Below are 18,894 nucleotides of genomic sequence, written 5' to 3'. Positions count from 1 at the left end.
CAGGGAAGCCCTTATCTGCTAATTCTTAAAGTACATTGCAAACCACGCACTTACCAAATATGACCCAGCAACTGCATTCTTGGCAATGAAAATTTATGATCACATAAAAACCTGTACACAAAGTTCCATAGAAGCTTAATTCATAAGAGCCAAAAACTAGAAATAAATCAGTTGTCCTTCAACAGTGAACAGTTAAATTATGGTACATTCACACCGTGGAATACTATTCAGCAATAAAAAACAAACTACTGACACATGACAATCTGTATAAATTTCAAGGGATTTATGCTGAGTGGGGAGAAAAAAAAAACCTATCCCAAAAGGTTATATACTGTATGATTCCATTTATATAACATTCTTGAAATAAAAAATTTATAGAAATGGAGCCCAGATTAGTGATTGCCAACGGTCTAGGAGGTAGGGGCAGCAGGAGGGAAATGCGTATGGTTACAAAAAGGACAACATGTGGACTCCTTGGGGTGATGGAACTGTCTGTATCATGAATGTGGTATTAGATACATGAGACTACAGACATAACAATACTGCATAGAACTAAATACACACACAAATGAGTACAAGTAAAACTGGAGAATTATGAACAAGATCGTGGAGTGTATCAATGTCAATATCCTGATAGTGGTATTTGTTCCACAAGACGTTACTACCAGAGAAAACTGGGTAAAGGGTACATGGGATCACTTGGTATTATTTCTTACAATTGCATATAAATCTACAATTATCTCAAAATAGAAAGGTTAACAAAATTAATCGCAAAATGTACATTTAAGAGTCACTCTACCTTTTAAAAAGAACTCTAGGGGAACTTCCCTGGTGGTGCAGTGGTTAAGAATCCTCCTGCCAATGCAGCAGAAACGGGTTCGAGCCCTGGTCCGGGAAGATCCCACATGCCATGCAGCAACTAAGCCCGTGCACTACAACTACTGAGCCTGCACTCTAGAGCCCGCATGCCACAACTGCTGAAGCCCACGTGCCTAGAGCCTGTGCTCCGCAACGAGAAGCCACTGCAATGAGAAGCCCATGCACCGCAACAAAGAGTAGCCCCTGCTCGCCACAACTAGAGAAAGCCCGCGCACAGCAACAAAGACTGAACGCGGCCAAAAATAAATATAAATAAAGAATCTGCCTGCCAACGCAGGGGACACGGGTTCGAGCCCTGGTCCGGGAAGATCCCACGTGCCGCGGAGCAACTAAGCCCATGCATCACAACTACTGAGCCTCTGCTCTAGAGCCCACAAGCCACAACTACCGAAGCCCACGCGCCTAGAGCCCATGTTCCACAACAAAGAGAAGCCACTGCAATGAGAAGTCCACGCACCGCAACAAAGAGTAGCCCCCGCTCGCCGCAACTAGAGAAAGCCTGCATGCAGCAACGAAGACCCAACACAGCCAAAAATTAATTAAGGAATTAATTTTTAAAAAAAGAACTCTAGGGACTTCCCTGGTGGTCCAGTAGGTAAGACTCCATGCTCCCAATGCAGGGGGCCCGGGTGTGATCCCTGGTCAGGGAACTAGATCCCACGTGCATGCTACAACCAAGAGTTTGCCTGCCACAACTAAGAGTTCACATGCCACAACTAAGAAGTCCGCATGCCGCAACTAAAGAAGTCTGCATGCCGCAACGAAGATCCAGCGTGCTGCAACTGAGACCTGGCACAGCCAAAATAAATATTAAAAAAAAAAAAAAAGAACTGGGGGGGAATCTTCCTTCCATCTGAGACCAGTTAATACTACAGTCAGAGGCCCTACTAGATTTTATGAAGATCTGCCAAGAAAGGACAAGTTAAACTACACAAGCATAATGAAATGATTTTAAACATAATTAAGGAATCTAAATGCTACAATTTACTTAAATATATGAGAGACACACTTTAACAGTTATAGCGGGCTTCCCTGGTGGCGCAGTGGTTGAGAGTCCGCCTGCCGATGCAGGGGACGTGGGTTCGTGCCCCGTTCCGGGAAGATCCCTCATGCCGCGGAGCGGCTGGGCCCGCGAGCCATGGCCGCTGAGCCTGCGCGTCCGGAGCCTGTGCTCCACAACGGGAGAGGCCACAACAGTGAGAGGCCCGCGTACCGCAAACAAACAAACAAAAACAGTTATAGCTACAACACTTTACACAGAGGCAAGCATAGGAGAGAACTCACAATGGGAGGGGGGAGGAAGAGCAAGAAAAAAGTCCCCCCCCCCCAAAAAAAAAGAGGGGAAATCAAGCTGTTTAAAACATCTTCAAAATAAAAAGGTTTGCTCTTATTCATAGGATAAGTTCCTGATCTTCAAATAGCACCTCAAAGGCAAGATCATCTTTTTGGCCTGGAGTCCTTCTGGCCCTGAGTAGGGAGCTCCTTCTGTGCTGAATTTCCTACAACCCTCAGATGCTTCAATAAACAATCCTTGGTCCAGATATATAATCCATCCATTATTTGTGAAAGGAACAGACACTGGTGAGTGAAACAATGTTTCTGAACTCAGAGCCTTAAGTTTATCATGAAAGATGGTCTCTAAGGTTCCTTCAGTTCCACTTTGCATTTGTTTAAAAAAAACAAAAACAAAAAACCTCAGCTTTTTCCTTCCTATGTAGGGAAAAACTCAGTTCTTCCCTACTCTGTGCTTCTTTCCTATGTGTCTCCCTTACTAGTCACACAGAACACTCACAGTTTTGACACTCCTGGTCACCAAGGTTTTTTCTCCCTACAATATGCAATTCTCTACAACACCAGCGGGGTATCCTACGATTTAACTCAATTCTGACATTATCTACCAGGGATAGTGTCAGATCCCACAGGTTAAGGGCTCAGTCCCACAACACTGCCCCCCCCCAACTCCCCTGCCAATATACACACACACTTCAGACACTAGTTGCAAGCCCAGGTTATCACCTGCGCTTCTAACCAACCGGGTATAGATCAGAGGTTCCAAAGACCTCCTCCTTAGGTTTGAATAATTTGCTAGAGTAGCTCACAGAACTCAGGGAAACACTTGCATTTACCAGTTTACTAAAGGATGTGATAAAGGATACAGATGACATCCACATTTAAGAGATATATCGGGCAAGGTATGGGGAAAGGATGGAAACCACTGATCTTTTTACTATCACCATAGTTTTGCCTTTTCTAGAATGTCATATAGTTGGAATCATACATATGTTGTCTTTTCAGGTTGGCTTCTTTCACGTAATAATACGCATTTAAGCTTCCTTCATGTCTCTCCATGGCTTGATAGCTCATTTCTTTTTAGCGCTGAATAATATTCCATTATCTCAATGTACCAGTTTATTTAACCATTTGTCTACTGAAGGACATCTTGGTTGCTTTCAAATTTTGGCAATTATGAATAATGCTGCCATAAACATCTGTGTATAGGCTTTACAGTGGATGTTAAGTTTTCAACTCATTTGGATAAACACCATGACTGCTACATCATATGGTAAGGGTGTTTAGTTTGGTAAGAAACTGCTAAATGATCTTCCAAAGTGACTGTACTAGTCTGCATCCCCATCAACAATGAGTGAGAGTTTCCGTTGCTCTACAGTTTTGCCAGTGTTTGGTGCTGTCAGTGTTTTGGATTCTGGCCATTCTAATAGGTGTGTAGTGGTACTGCCTTAGTTGTTGTTTTTGTTTTGTATTGTTTTTGGCCGTACCACGCGGACTGTGGGATCTCAGTTCCCTGACCAAGGACTGAACCTGGGCCCTCGGCAGTGAAAGCAAGAGTCCTAACCACTGGACCGCTGGGGAATTCCCACCTTGTTTTAATTTGCATCTCCCTAATGACATATGATATGGAGTGCCTTTTCATAGGCTTATTTGTCATCTATATATCTTCTTTGCTGAGGTATCTGTTCAAGTCTTTGGCCCTTTTTTTTTTTTTTTGGCTGTTTTGGGTCTTCGTTGCTGTGCATGGGCTTTCTCTAGTTGCGGTGAGTGGGGGCTACTCTTCGTCACGGTGTGCAGGCTTCTCATTGCGGTGGCTTCTCTTGTTGCAGAGCATGGGCTCTAGGCATGCAGGCTTCAGTAGTTGCAGCACATGGGCCCAGTAGTTGTGGCACATGGGCTTAGCTGCTCTGCGGCATGTGGGATCTTCCCGGACCAGAGCTCGAACCTGTGTCTCCTACATTGGCAGGCGGATTCTTAACCACTGAGCCACCAGGGAAGCCCCTTTGGCCCATTTTTAATAGGGTTGTTTGTTTTCCTACTGCTGAGTTTTAAGAGTGTTTTGTTTATTCTGGATAAAAGTCCCTTATCAGACATGTCTTTCACAAATATTTTCTCCCAGTCCGTGGCTTGCCTTCTCATTCTCTTGAAAGCGTCTTTTGCAGAGCAACGTTTTTGTTTGTTTTTTTAATATTCTTTTTTTTTTTTTTTTTTGGCTGCGTGGCTTGTGGGATTTTAGTTCCCTGACCAGGGATCGAACCTGGGCCCTCAGCAGTGACAGCATGAAATCCTAACCACTGGACCACCAGGGAATTCCCATGCAGAGCGAAGTTTTTAATTTTAATAAGCCCAGTGTTTCTCAATTATTTTTTTATGATTGTTTTGATTTGTCTGGGTTTTGTTTGGGGGACGGGGAACCAGGAATTTGTGGGGCTTTTTTAACAACTTCATTGAGATATAATATATATAATATATATATAATTCACACATTGTAAAATTCACCCCTTTAATGTATAAATGGTTTTCAGCATGTTCACTGTTGGGCAACCATCACCATAATCAATTTTAGAACATTCTCATCACCCCAAAAAGAAACTGTATACTCATTGGCACTCATCTCCCACCTCCCACAACCCCACCCCACAGCCCTAGGCAATCACTAGTCTGCTGTGTCTATGGATTTGTTCATTCTGGACATCTAGAAACGGGGCCTTTTGTGACTGGCTTCTTTCACTTAACATATGTTTTTAAAGTTCATCCACATTGTAACATACATGATTTGTTTGTTCTTCTTCATAGTTGAATAATATTCCATTGTATGTATTTACCACATTTTGCTTATCCATTCATCAGTTGCTGGACATTTGGGTTCTTTCCACTATTTGGCTGTAAGAATTTGATTTTGACATACTAAGTCTGCAATGCCTATCAGACTTCAAAGTGCCTAAGATGTGCTGTAAACAGCTGACCCAGTGAGTCCTGAATTCAAGGAAAAGGATGCAGGCTAGAGAGACCAATTTGGAGATTGTCAGGAAATATATATTTCAAGTCACGAGACTAGAAGAGATAACTAAAGTGGCTGCTTACAAATAGGGAAAAGGATAAGCTACAAAAAGGAGTCTTAATACTTCACACAGAAGTTAGGGACAGAAGGAGGAACCAGCAAAAGGGACTGCTTGATGAGGTACAAAGGAAACCATGAGAGTGTAGTATTGTGGAAGTCCGGTGAAGAAAATGTTTCAAAAGAGGAGTAATCAGCTATGTTCAATACTGATGGAAGGGGCTTCCGTGGTGGCGCAGTGGTAAAGAATCCGCCTGCCAATGCAGGGGACATGGGTTCGAGCCCTGGTCCGGGGAGATCCCACATGCCGTGGAGCAACTAAGCCCGTGCGCCACATCTACTGAGCCTGCACTCTAGAGCCCGTGAGCCACAACTACTGAACCCGCGTACCACAACTACTGAAGCCCGTGCTCCTAGAGCCCATGCTCCACAAGAGAAGCCACCACAATGAGAAGCCTGCGCATCTCAACGAAGAGTAGCCCCCTCTCGCCACAGCTAGAGAAAGCCAACGACAGCCCGACACAGCCAAAAATAAATAAATAAAATAAACAAAATTTAAAAAAAAGAAAATACTGATGGAAGGTCAAATTTTGGAGGAATAGAGTAGGGCCCAGAGAGAATACTCCTTTACTCCTAAATCAACAAGTACCAATTGCAGGATATCTTACACAAGTAACACAATGGCACAGTTAAGAGGTTAAGAGCACAGTCTCCGAAGTCAAAGAGATCACAGAACAATATCACCTCAACTTCTTACTACCTATTACTTAGCTTACTGTCTGTTACTTAGCTGTGTAACCCTGCTAAGTTACTTCATCTCTCTGTGCCTCAGTTTCCTCATCCACAAAATAGAAATACCAACCTGGGGGACTTCCCTGGTGGTCCAGCAGTTAAGAATCTGCCTTCCAATGCAGGGGACGTGGGTTCGATCCCTGGTCGGGGAACTAAGATCCCACATACCTCAGGGCAACTAAGCCCATGCGGCGAAACTACTGAGCCCGCCTGCACACCACATCGAAGAGCCGGAGCGCCACAACAAAAGATCCCACATGCCTCAATGAAGATCCCACGTACCACAACTAAGACCCAACGCAGTAAAATGAAAAAATAATAAAATAAAATAAGCTAGGAGGATATACATCAAACCCAAAACAGCAGTTGCCAGAGATGTCAACCAAAACGCATTCCACTTTCATCTTTATTTATTTTACTTTTAAAAAAAGCATGAAGGGGCTTCCCTGGTGGCTCAGTGGTGAAGAATCCACCTGCCAATGCAGGGGACACGGGTTCGAGCCCTGGTCCGGGAGGATCCCACATGCCGTAGAGCAACTAAGCCCGTGCACCACAACTGCTGAGCCTGCGCTCTGGAGTCTGCGAGCCCCACTGCTGAGCCTGTGTGCCACAGCCGCTGGGGCCTGTGTGCCTGGAGCCTGTGCTCTGCAACAAGCACCGCAATGCGAAGCCCATGCACCACGGCAAGGAGTGGTCCCTGCTCGCCACAGCTGGAGAGAGCCCACGCACAGCAATGAAGACCCAACACAGCCAAAAATAAATAAATAAACAAATAAATTTATTTTAAAATATATATATATATTGAGTTGGCCAAAAAGTTCCGTAACACCTTATGGGAAAACCCAAAGGAACTTTTTGGCCAACTCAATATATGACTCAATTTATCTGAAATGCCTGGAATAGGCAAATCCATGAAGATATAAAATAGATTAATGGTTGCTTAGGGCTGGACTTTGAGGTAAGGGGTAACGGGGAGTTTCTGTTAATGGGTATAGTTTCTCTTTGGGATGATAAAAATGTTCTAACATTGATTATGGCAATGGTTGCACAACTCTGTAAATATATTAAAACCCACTGGGAAAAAAACCCCACTGAATTATACACTTTAAAAATTAATTTTGATATGTGAATTATATCTCATAAAACTGTTATTTTTAAATTAATAATATATATTACCTCTTTAAAAATAATAATTACCACGTTGACCATAACCACTCAAATCTACTCCTTGTGGATAGAGGTAGCTGTCCTCCCAATCAATTTCAAAAGATCAGTGTTGTACAACATCCTCTTTCTATTATAATCCATTAGACCTGTGATATATAATTTATTATTTGTATAGTAATTAGCTCCCAAAGTTTACAATTACTGTTTGCATTTTTTTTTCACCCTAACTCACTTCCATCTAGCTTAAGGGTAGTTCCAAAGAACAAATATGCCATGATTGGCCTGTATTTTTTTATAGTCTTTCATTACCACCTCCCTTCTCAGTCAGCCAGAAAAAAGAGCACTACTTTTTTTAGGTTAGCCTCATAGAGCAACAATTTATACTTTTAAATGTACTTTCTGAAACTATACAATTTTTAAAATAAAACAATATAGTGATGTTTTAAAGTACCTATCTCAGGACCTTACCCACCTTTCTTAGGTATAATGCCTTGCTCAATTAATATTTGCGATTTTTTTCAGGTACACTCACCAAACCTCCTCAAAGAGAATTCCACCAAGGTACCTGCAGAAGTGCTTTGCTGTAATTTGTCCAGGAGTGGGCAGAGTTTTCTGTTTGTTGCCAGGAGACCTGCTTGTTCTCAGGCACTTGTCCCATCCACACTCTTTCAGACTGCACATCTTTTAAGAACAGGTCTAACTTCCATCAGTGAAGGTCAGGGCCCATACCTAATATATTCTCTGACATAAGCGTATAATGTTGATCTCTCCTCTTGCCCACTCTTGTAAATTTGGGGGCTCCACCAAATTTGGTGTACACCCCTTTAAAGATCAATTATTAGTATGTTACCCAAACAAACCAACCTACTATAAACTCCACCATGAATTAAGCCAGACTGTCCTCTAGAGAGGGCTGTCCTCACCCTGCATTACACTGCACTCCATTCCCAATCGCTTTTTCCCAAATTGCACTTTAATGTCAAACCATCAACCTGTAGTAAAGGACATTATAGGAAACAGTCCTCTACAGAGCTTATCATTGCGTGGACTATAAACAAAGTGCACAGGATGCCGTGATTAAATAGTTGCCTTCAAGGAGGACTGGGGGAGGAATGTCTCTTTGTTTCTTCCATCAAGGATAGATGTGATTTCCCTGAGACGCTTATTTTTATCATCTTACAGACTCTGTAAATTTTTTTTAATTGATCAGTTTACATCTTTCTGTAGGCTCCTAGAAAGCTTAAGGCCTAATCTCAAAGAAGTAACCCAGTCATCATAGCTTTTATTTTATATGTACTACTCTTATTTTTCCTATTGGCTCCATCTTGGTTTCCTATCTTTATTTTCTTTTTGTCTCATTTTTCTTACTTATTCTGAATATAATTTATCTTGCTATATTGAATGCTTCTTTGTAAACCACTCTATATACTTTTTAGAACAAAGTGAGTTATCATTTAACATTCTGAAACTAATCACAGCACAGATTCGTGAGGGACTCTATAGTTCCCATTTTGAATGCTGCAGAATTTGCACCCATATATGACTGGCTCTCCTGGCCCATAATGCCTCCTGAACTGCAAGTCACTTATGGTGACTGGCCCAAACCCCCCAGGGCTGATCTGAAAGTAACAGGAGACCATTAGCTAAAGAACATCACTGTGAAACCCTACCAAAAGCCAGGGAGTGCCTAGCGAACCATGTAAACTACTAAAGCAACATCTTCAACCCGAGGCCAGGCATGCTAACTTGAGTAAAGTTAACAGCTGCCTCCTATAACTGCCACTTCTGCAGTCCCAACAGAGGACTTAGAGCACTAAGCCTCTAAGCCAAAGCCACTGCCTCTCATCACTCCAGTTCAGCAGCAGCTTACAAATTCATGTCAAGAACACATAAAAATAAGAAGTCTATGAAATCTCAGCACAAACTCTACACATGTCAGCCAACTACACACACTGGCCTCTCAGAGCCCAGTCTTGTCATGGGAGAGGCTCCTCCAAAGCCCTTCACAGCTTTTTTTTGCAGCTTGATTTGTAGGAAGCATGGTTTGTTTCTCTTTCTGCCCCAAAGCAGTCACTGAGGCAAGATTCTCAATCTTATCCCAAATTTAGGGCAAACTACACCCATTTCTCCCCACAGTGCCTAATTAATTCCTAATCCTTGAAAAAGTAGAGGTTCATGGACCCATTCTTAGGAGACCCTATTTCCCTTCTCTACGTTTTCCTCAAGATACTTGTTTACAGATCCACTCTATTCTCTGCTCCTGTCTCCCTGTTCTCTCTTGCCCCTCAAATACACTGGGTTTTGAATTTCTGTAATTCTTCGTTTAGCTGATCTTGTTATTGGAAACATACTATTTCCTTTATTTACTTTTACATACTGGTATTTACAAAATCTCTTCTTAAGAAATAAAAATCTATCTAAGATTATATTCTACACAGCCTTTGAATAGTCTCTACTATAACACAAATCACTGAGAATGAAGAGTGGGAGCGGGAATCCAAGATGACAATGATATTCACACGCTAACAATCCAGAAGGAAATATCTGTACCTTCAGTAAAAACCAGGGTTTCTGAGCCCTGGCACTACCGACAACTCTCTGTTGTGGGGGCTGCTGTCCTGTGCACTGTATGATGTTCAGCAACATCTGGCCTTTACACCCCCTAGATAACTGCGAAAATCTACAAGTGTCTCCAGACATCGCCAAATATCCGCTCGGGGGAAAAATCACCCCCAGCTGAGAACCACTGGTCTAGACCTTTCTCCAGAGTTTAACACTATTAGAACAGTGTCTGGAGCACATCTGGTAATCAATAAATATTTGTTACCCAACAGATCTGTTTATCCAACAGTTTTCTGAACGTTTCTGCCTCAGTGTCTTGACTTGGCAGCATCTCAAATTCAGTCTGGCCCAAACCAAACTCCCTTGTATGCCTTAATCTAGTTATTAGTATTTACTAAGTAATCCATGCCAGAAACTAAGAGATTACACTAAACTCTTCTCTCTCTCTCTCAAACCTAGACATAATCTGTCAACAGGTCCTATTACACCATCTTCATTTCCTTTTAAACACCACAACCACTTGTTACTGGCTTACTTCAAAAGCTTTCATGTCACCTGGTCTATTGCTCCTATGACATTTTTGTCCCATTCCAATCCAAGGTCCATAATGCTGCTAGAAAATTCCTAAAACCTGTCACTGTCCCCCTTAAAAACCTCTCAAGGACACTCCTCTATGATAGTGTTTCCCAAACTCCATTCAGATATCACCTTTATGATTTTGTCATATTCCTACTACATACAACAGTGTATCTCTCTAATAGTTTCCTTTGAATCTACTTTTCAGTTAGCCATATTTTTTAAAATATCACCAAGCATGATTTATTTGTTTTTCCCTAAAATATAAAAACATTTCAAAGTGTTTATACATGAACCATCTCAAAGATAAAAATTCAAGTTTATCAGCCTCATCTTCCATGATTTGGTCTCTGCCTGTCTTCTCTGCACCACCTCAAGCCATACCAAACTACTTCAAGTTGACCAGCCATCTTCTTTTAGATTAAGCTATACCATTGCACATGGTATTTCTTCTGCTTCATGTTCTTTCCTTCCTGTCTTGTCTACCTGAAAAAACTCTGCTCATCCTCTCATTGTTCCTCCTTTGTGAAACCATCTGTGGCTCCAGAGTTAGATGCTGCTTCTTCTATGTTCTCCGATATGCTGGACAGCTCTCTATTTTAGCACCTACCAAACTACGCAATGATCATTTGTTTACCTCTCTATCTCCCCTACTATATTGAGAGCCCCTCAAAGACAGAGAGAAGTGCCAAATTCTATCTCTAGCATCCACAGGGAATAGTACTTGACACAGGAGACAGTTAAAGAAATGTCTGTTGTAAAGCAGTACGGTTTGATTCAACACACCTTAACTGAGTGTCTGTCACATACAAGGCAGTGTTCTAAGACTGTGGAGAATACAAAAATAAACAAGATATGATCCTGGCCCTTCAAGAAGCTTGCAGTCTAATGGTGGAGACAGGTATATTTACTATCATACAAGACAGAACAATACAAGTGGTAGTAAAATGAAACAAAAAGTGCTATGGGGCAAAGGTTAGTATAGAACAGAAAGAATGGAAAATATTTTGGCCTTGCCAAACATCTTGCAGGATCTTAGTTCCCGGACCAGATGTTGAACATGGGCCATGGCAGCAAAAGCACCGAGTCCTAACCACTGGACCACCAGGGAATTCCAGAATGGAAATTTTAAATAGCAAATAAATTCAGGTACATACTCTGCTGACTCACTGTGGCAAAAATCACTTAAACCTTATCAAGTCCTGATATTTGCTCTGCCTATCACAGTGATAGAGTGGACATGAAGGTACTCTGAAAACTGTAAGTAGCTGTGTAAATTTTAACCATTACTAATAATTCTGACTATGGAATCCAGGAGCCCTGCATGGAGAAAGTGACATCTGAGCTAGAGCTAAAAAGGGCATGGAGGGGAATTCCCTGGTGGTCCAGTGGTTAGGACTCTGCGCTTTCACTGCTGTGGGCCCGGGGTTCGATCCCTGGTAGGGGAACTAAGATTCCACAAGCCATTTGGCGCGGCCAAAAAATAAATAAATAAATAAATAAAATTAAAAGGGGCATGAAGGGTATTGTATAGAGGAAACATAAGTGGTAGATATGGACGTGAACCCTGGAGCCAGACTGCCTAGGTCTGAATGCAGCTCCTTCACTTACCTACTAGCTATATGCCTTTGAAAAGTTACTTAATCTGCCTGTGCTTGAGATACCTGTCTGTAATATGGGGCAAATGTTAGTACCCAACTCACACAGTATTAAATGATTTAATATTTGTGCTATATAAGTATTAAGTAGGTAAAAGAAAGAGACTAAGCAGAAGCAAAGAAGCAGGGAAGTACAAGGCACACCGTCAGAAGAAAGCACTCTAATGTACTCAGAATGGAAGGTAAAAAGAAAGGTGATTAAGTGGAAGACATACTTAGAAAAGTATGCTATTTGCCATCCTAAAAGGCTATTAACTGTATCAGAAAGAGCTCTGCACAAAGAGGCTTTCCAACTTAATTCATTGATTAGCTGGACATCCTCAGGCAGATCATAAACTCTACAAAGCTCAGTTCCCCCTCAGTAAAGTGAGAAGAATACAGAACTAGGCAAACTCTGATTCTCTCTCAGCTCTGAAATTCTAGAAAAGGGTCTGGGGAGTCATTAGAAGTGTGCACTGTCCCATAGGAAACCTACTACCACATGTAGCTATTGAGCACCTGAAATGTGGTTGATCCAAACTGGGATGTATTGTAAATGTAAAACATATACCATATTTTGTAGACTTAATACCAAAAAAAGACAAGGTATTATGTTAGTAATTTTATATTAATTGCATGTTGAAATTGGGTTAAATAAAATATTACTAAGATTGATTTCACCTGTTTTTTTTGTTTTTTTTTGCGGTACGCGGGCCTCTCACTGTTGTGGCCTCTCCCGTTGTGGAGCACAGGCTCCGGCACCTGTTTCTTTTTACTTTAAAAAATTTAACAATTTGAGGCTCACATTTCTGAGCATTTTCTATTGGACAGCACTGCTACAGACTATTTTCAGAAGATCCAAGAGACTGTGATTCTGTAGCCAAAAAGACAAAATGCCAAGCATTATCAGAAAGGGTCTCAGAAAGATTATCAATGAAAACACTGAAAAAACTATTCTAGCCCTATAGAAAGCCACAGTCTGTCCCTAACTGCTGTACTGTGTTCATTTTTCCTTGAAATACCTAAAGAAAGATAATATACAAAACCAAACAACTCAGGTAAACAGAATGATCAGTAAGACAGGCAATAAGGTGAGTGACAAGACTAACAGGCTTCAAATCCAGAAGGCTCAAGACTACCATATATGAGAATCTATAAAATCAGATAGAGGCTGAATAAGGAGGTACAAAAGGCTCTTCACCAAGTCTTAGAAAAAAGCAAGGGAGAATTCTCTGAAGTTTTTTGGAGGCATTTCAAACAGAGGTACAATTTTGCAGAGCAGTGGCCTTATACGAAAAAGAGATGGCTCAGTGGCCTTATATGAAAAACAGAGATGGCTCAGACTAAACATAAAAGTGAGTTCCAAAAAAGATTACAGCAACTATCAATCCATAGAAGTGGTTACTTCTCCCTGTGTTGCATATCTGAGGTAGACACTAGTATTCTCCCAACCCCTACCATGGAAACTGTCTTCAGTTCTTCAGTAAAAAACAAAACAAAACTGAACACCAACTCAGTGTGCAACTTCTTTACTTACATGGGACCTTTAAGAACTGTCCAAGAGATCAGACAATCTCCAAGTTATAAACCTCTCCCATGACAAAATACTTAAGTGTAAGTATTCAGTAAACCTGTCTTTCATCATTCATTCTTACATTTGGTCAGATATGGAATCTGTGGCTTCTAAGATCCTCTCTAAAATTTTTTTAGTGGATGAGAATCACACGAACTCTTTTTTAAGAAATGTTATGCTTTGGTCCACTCACCTTCATATATCACCCTTATTCCTTCAAAACAGTTATGTACATTTGACCCAGGACTAGTGATTTGACCATTTCCAATTTAGATATAGAGAAATCATGATTAGATCTAGAACATCCTATGCATTTATTATTTTATTTAGTATCTCCAACTTCCAATTTAAAACACAGGTAAATTTCGGCCTATTTTTCTACCAGAACAAATCTTTTCCATAATGATCATTAAGTGGCCCCAATGATTTTTCTTCCTTTGATAGAATATTTCATTTTGGCTTTAAAGCCTCAGAAAAAGTGCGCCTGGAATACTTTCTTGGCCTGCCTAATTTTAGTTTGCACTTCATGCCAAGAGGGAGACACAGAATTAAATTTCTTTAAATACACCAGAGATGAAGCACAAGAAAATTAATCTGATAAAAACATTTCCAGGGCTTCCCTGGTGGCGCAGTGGTTGAGAGTCAGCCTGCCGATGCAGGGGACACGGGTTCGTGCCCCGGTCCGGGAAGATCCCACATGCCGCGGAGCGGCTGCGCCCGTGAGCCATGGCCGCTGAGCCTGCGCGTCCGGAGCCTGTGCTCAGCAACGCGAGAGGCCACAACAGTGAGAGCCCCGCGTACCGGGAAAAAAAAAAAAAAAACCATTTCCAAGACAAAGAAGAAAAGCCTCCACTTATATAGAAAAATTCAGAATTTTTTTTTTCTAGTGGTTGGTCCGGGGGTGCGGGGGAAATTTACTAGGAAACAGATACACACTAAGTACAGTCCAACTGTGTTGCAAAGGGAAATGAAATGGTTTAAAAACTATATTCTCTTAGGTTAGGAAGGAAATCTAATGTTTATCAAATTAAGAGGTCTAAAGAAAATCCAACTGATATGTCTTTCAAATTATTTCAATATCCAATATCGAGATACATTTCATAATAAGCAATATTTTACTCATTATAAACACAAAGCTTACAACTGCCTTACATATCCTAAAGAACAGAAAATTCCACATCAATTCACTGACATGCAAAAACCAACTTTAGTTTTCCAATGAACTGGGTCACAATGTCGCGTTTTTTTAAGGAAAAATCCTTGTTTCCTAAAAAGCCATACAGCAGAAAGAAGCTACAAAACTATCGTCACAAGAGCATGAAAGCTACATTTCTACTAATACTGGCTTTGTCCCCATTTTAATTAAATTATCCTGTTAAAAAGGGGAAAATGGACAAGAATGACTCCCCTATCAAACAGCACATATAATTAACATACAAGTTAGTTACATTCACAACAGCTCCTGTGGTCTTAAACATTTTGCACACTGTTGACTGATGTTAAATATCAACTCCCTGTACCAAGAGATAGCAAAAGAAAAAACCAGTAATATCTTCCTTAAGAGAAAAAAACTCACGAACAAAAATAAATTACTTTAAACCCACAGCTTAAAGTATAAAAAGAACTCAAAATTATCAACAGTTTACCCACTTACCACACAGCAAATCAAAGTTAATTGAACAAGAACAGGCACTACCACCAACCTCTAAACACTGCTAGTCACCTAAGCACTGGTTCTAACAAACGCATAGAAACACCTGTCAAAAAAGCAGTATCCTAAAGACTTACATTCCTTTATTCTTACATTCATTTCTTTACCCAAACATAGGTTTACTGTTGCTAGGACTCTGCAGTACAAAGAACGACTCATTTCCTTTGGATAACCAAAACAATGAAATCTTGAGCTAATAAGAGATTGGGGCAGGGGGTGGGGGGGAGCGGGGACAACTTAAAGGACAGAAACGTATTGGTGTTTATTGAGAGCCTGTTACTTTATCCACTTAAAACAGCTCAAAGACGTGCTCGAAAACGGGTTCATATTGGAATGAGCAGAAGAAAACCAACATTCCTAAAAAGCAACTGGGAGAAGTGCTCGAACAGAAGGACGACTTGACGTTCTCTCACCCTACCAGGCCGCTCGGGCCCCCGCCTGCCCCTTCCCATCCCCATCCCCATTCCTCAGGCACCTAAACCCACTGGGGCCGCGTTCCGGGAGCACGCTGCATCCCCTGTCAGACGCCCGCCTCCCCGCGCTCCTGTCACCGCCTCTGGGGGGATGACCGCTGCCACTGCCCACTGCCCGCGGAGGCTCGCCTCAGACTCCGAGACCCAGGGTCGGGGTGAGGGGAGAGGAGTCTTGTAAGCAAAGCCATGAAGGCTCGAGCTCCGGGGCAGCCCCAAGGCCAGGACGGGCAACCCTGGCGCAGAGGCCGCGACATCCCTTGGGATCCCCGCCGAGGGAATCGGGATGGCATTCGAGGGACTCGGGCTGCCCCCGCTCCCCGCGTGACGCCAAGTCGGAACGAGTCGCCTCGCACCGCGTTAGGCCCTCCACCGTGACGGGACAGGACACTGCCGGGGGTCCCACGGAGAGAGGAAGGGCGGGCCGGCGGGAGCCCCGCTGCCGGAAGGGGGGGAGCCCCGAAAGCAGCGCTCCCGCCCCGGCCAGTCTCACCTTCAGGTCGTTCTCCGGCAGGTATTTGCACAGCCGCGCTATCTCCACATACTTGTCCAAGTCCAGGGGCGCCATTTTAGAGATAACAAGCCCCGACGGCAGCAGCGGCGTCCGCGGCTGTGCTAGCGGCGGCAGCGGCAGAGGCCGAAGCCGGAACCCTCCCTACGTCACGTCCGGCCCGTGAGACGCGTCTACGCAGCGGCGTAAAGCTTGACCCGATTTTCCCCGCTGCTTCGGCACGCCCCACGCTCTCTCCCGCAGAACACAGGCTGCACGACCCCGGAGCTCCCTGGGTCCAGGGAGCTGAAACTGCTGAGACCCGTAGTTGTTTACCATGGGGTGTGCTGGGATTTGTAGTTTTTGTAGTGGCCAGCTACTCTTCTTTTCCTCCCCTTCCTTTCCTCTAGACTTTCACCTCTGCGGACCCAGCGAGGCTTTTCCGATGCAAAATGGCAAAGTAGGTGACACTAGCCATTCCCTGGTTTCTCACTCCGACCCTTGTAAGCATTCTCTCACCAGAATACCTTCACTTAAAAATTGGGTAAGCCTGGGGACTTCCCTGGCGGTCCAGTGGTTAAGACTATGCGCTTCCACTGCAGGGGGCACGGGTTCCTCCCTGGTCAGGGAACTAAGATCCCGCATGCTGCACGGTAGGGCCAAAAAAAAAAAAGTTGAGTAGGCCTGGCCGTATAGTAACCTGTTTGCACCTTTCCAAGGCCTTAATAGAAACCTTGCCTAAACCCTTGGCAGAGATGTCAGGCTACCAACTTTCCAGCCTGGAAAGAAAGGAAACAAATATTAAAGCTCTTCTTAGGCCAGGCACTATACAAATGCTGTTTTTCTGTCTAATCCTTATAACGATTGATAGCAAAGGAAGGCTCAGAGAGGTTGAGTAACTTGCCCAGATCTCACAGGGTATAGGCAGGGGAGCCAAGACTGGAATAGGTCTGGGTGGCTTAAGTCTACTTCAGTGCGTGTCCCATAAGGGCAGAGAGTTTTTTTGTTGTACCAAGAACAGGACCTGGTACTTAGTACACTTTCAACATTCCTTCACTCAACAGCTATTAATTGAACACTTAACTATATGCCAGGTACAGTTGTAGGTGCTTAGGGTATTCTGCAAACAAAATAGAAGAAGATCCCTATCCTCAACCTGTAGCTATATTCCAGTAAAGGACACAGAACATAAACCATTAAACAATAATATAGTAAATAACTGCAGAGTATATGAGAAAGTGGTGGGCTTCCCTGGTGGAACAGTGGTTAAGAATCCGCCTGCCATGGGCTTCCCTGGTGGCGCAGTGTTTGAGAGTCCGCCTGCCGATGCAGGGGACATGGGTTCGTGCCCCAGTCCGGGAAGATCCCACATGCTGCGGAGCGGCTGGGCCCGTGAGCCATGGCCACTGAGCCTACGTGTCCGAAGCCTGTGCTCCGCAACGGGAGAGGCCACAATAGTGAGAGGCCCGCATGCCGCAAAAACAAACAAACAAAACAAAACAAAAAAGAATCCGCCTGCCAATGCAGGGGACACGGGTTCGAGTCCTGATCTGGGAAGATTCCACATGCTGTGGAGCAACTAAATCCGTGCGCCATAATACTGAACCTGTGCTCTAGAGCCTGCGAGCCACAACTACTGAGCCCACGTGCCACAACTACTGAAGCCCGCACGCCTAGAGCCTGTGCTCTGCAACAAGAGAAGCCACTGCAATGAGAAGCCCGTGCACCACAACAAAGAGTAGCCCCCACTCGCCACAGCTAGAGAAAGCCTGCACACAGCAGAGAAGACCCAATGCAGCCAAAAATAAATAAATAAATTTAAAAAAAAGAAAGTGGTAAGTGCTAGGGGGAAAAAAAAACAGAGCAAGGGAGATTTAGTGATGCATGTTTAGGAATCAACAAGGAGGTGGGGGAGTTAGCCACGCAGTTACTTGAGACAAATTATAGAGAGGAGCTGATGCAGAGACCCTAAGATAAAAGCATGTCTAGAATCTTGGGGAAATGGCAAGATTAGTGTGGTTGGATCAAGGTGAGAGGAATAGGAGAGGAGATGAGAGAAAAGAACACTGATTTTTACTTTCGATGTAATGGGGAATTATTGCCGAGTCTTGAGCAGAGAAGTAACATGATCTAACTCATTTTAAAAGGGTCGCTCTGGCTGCTGTGTAAGACTGTAGGAGGCAATGATTGCAGCTGAAAGACCGGTTAGGAGACGGTTATATAGTCCAATAGTAGCAGGTGCTCAATAAATATTTGTTGTTCAAGTGACCCTGGACTGGATCCTCTGGCCCTAAAGTGTATTTTGACAACATGTGGTGAAACTTTATTGAGGTCTCTGGGTGATGTTCTTTGTATTATAACTGTTCTGTAAGTATGAAATTGTTTCAAAGTAAAATTAATTTTTAACAGTCTGTTGCAGAATGGTGCCCACAAGCATAGATTTCTTCATTTATTCAACAAATACCTATGATGTGAATGAGACAGATATGATCCCTGCCCTACGGCACTTACAATCTGATAACAAACATGTAAATAAGGAAAGAATTAATTACAAAGTATGATTAATGGCAAAAAAGGGGAAAAAAGGGAAAGAAGGAGTGCTGTAAGAAAAATGGGGTAGAATAGGCCTACTTTAGCTTGGCAACATAGTGGAGGTAAAGTGTGCAGACTGTAGCACCAAATGGCTAGA

The 18,894-nt window shown here is 43.0% G+C and overlaps 1 protein-coding gene across 1 annotated transcript in view; it reads right to left on the bottom strand.

Moving 5' to 3' along the window:
* PPP6C (protein phosphatase 6 catalytic subunit) overlaps positions 1-16,335 on the bottom strand; it is a 29,365-nt gene extending 13,030 nt beyond the window's left edge. Inside the window, exon 1 of the mRNA XM_082842760.1 lies at positions 16,209-16,335. Within this exon, the coding sequence (XP_082698886.1) occupies positions 16,209-16,283 (75 nt within the window). The 5' untranslated portion in view covers positions 16,284-16,335. The remainder of the gene's footprint in view (positions 1-16,208) is intronic.
* Positions 16,336-18,894: the final 2,559 nt, after the last annotated feature.

This window comes from Leucopleurus acutus (assembly GCF_964270905.1).
Source record: "Leucopleurus acutus genome assembly, chromosome: 7".
In the NCBI taxonomy this organism is placed as follows: domain Eukaryota; kingdom Metazoa; phylum Chordata; class Mammalia; order Artiodactyla; family Delphinidae; genus Leucopleurus; species Leucopleurus acutus.
Note: the sequence above shows the minus strand (reverse complement) of the source record. Positions and strands in the feature narration are given on the sequence as shown.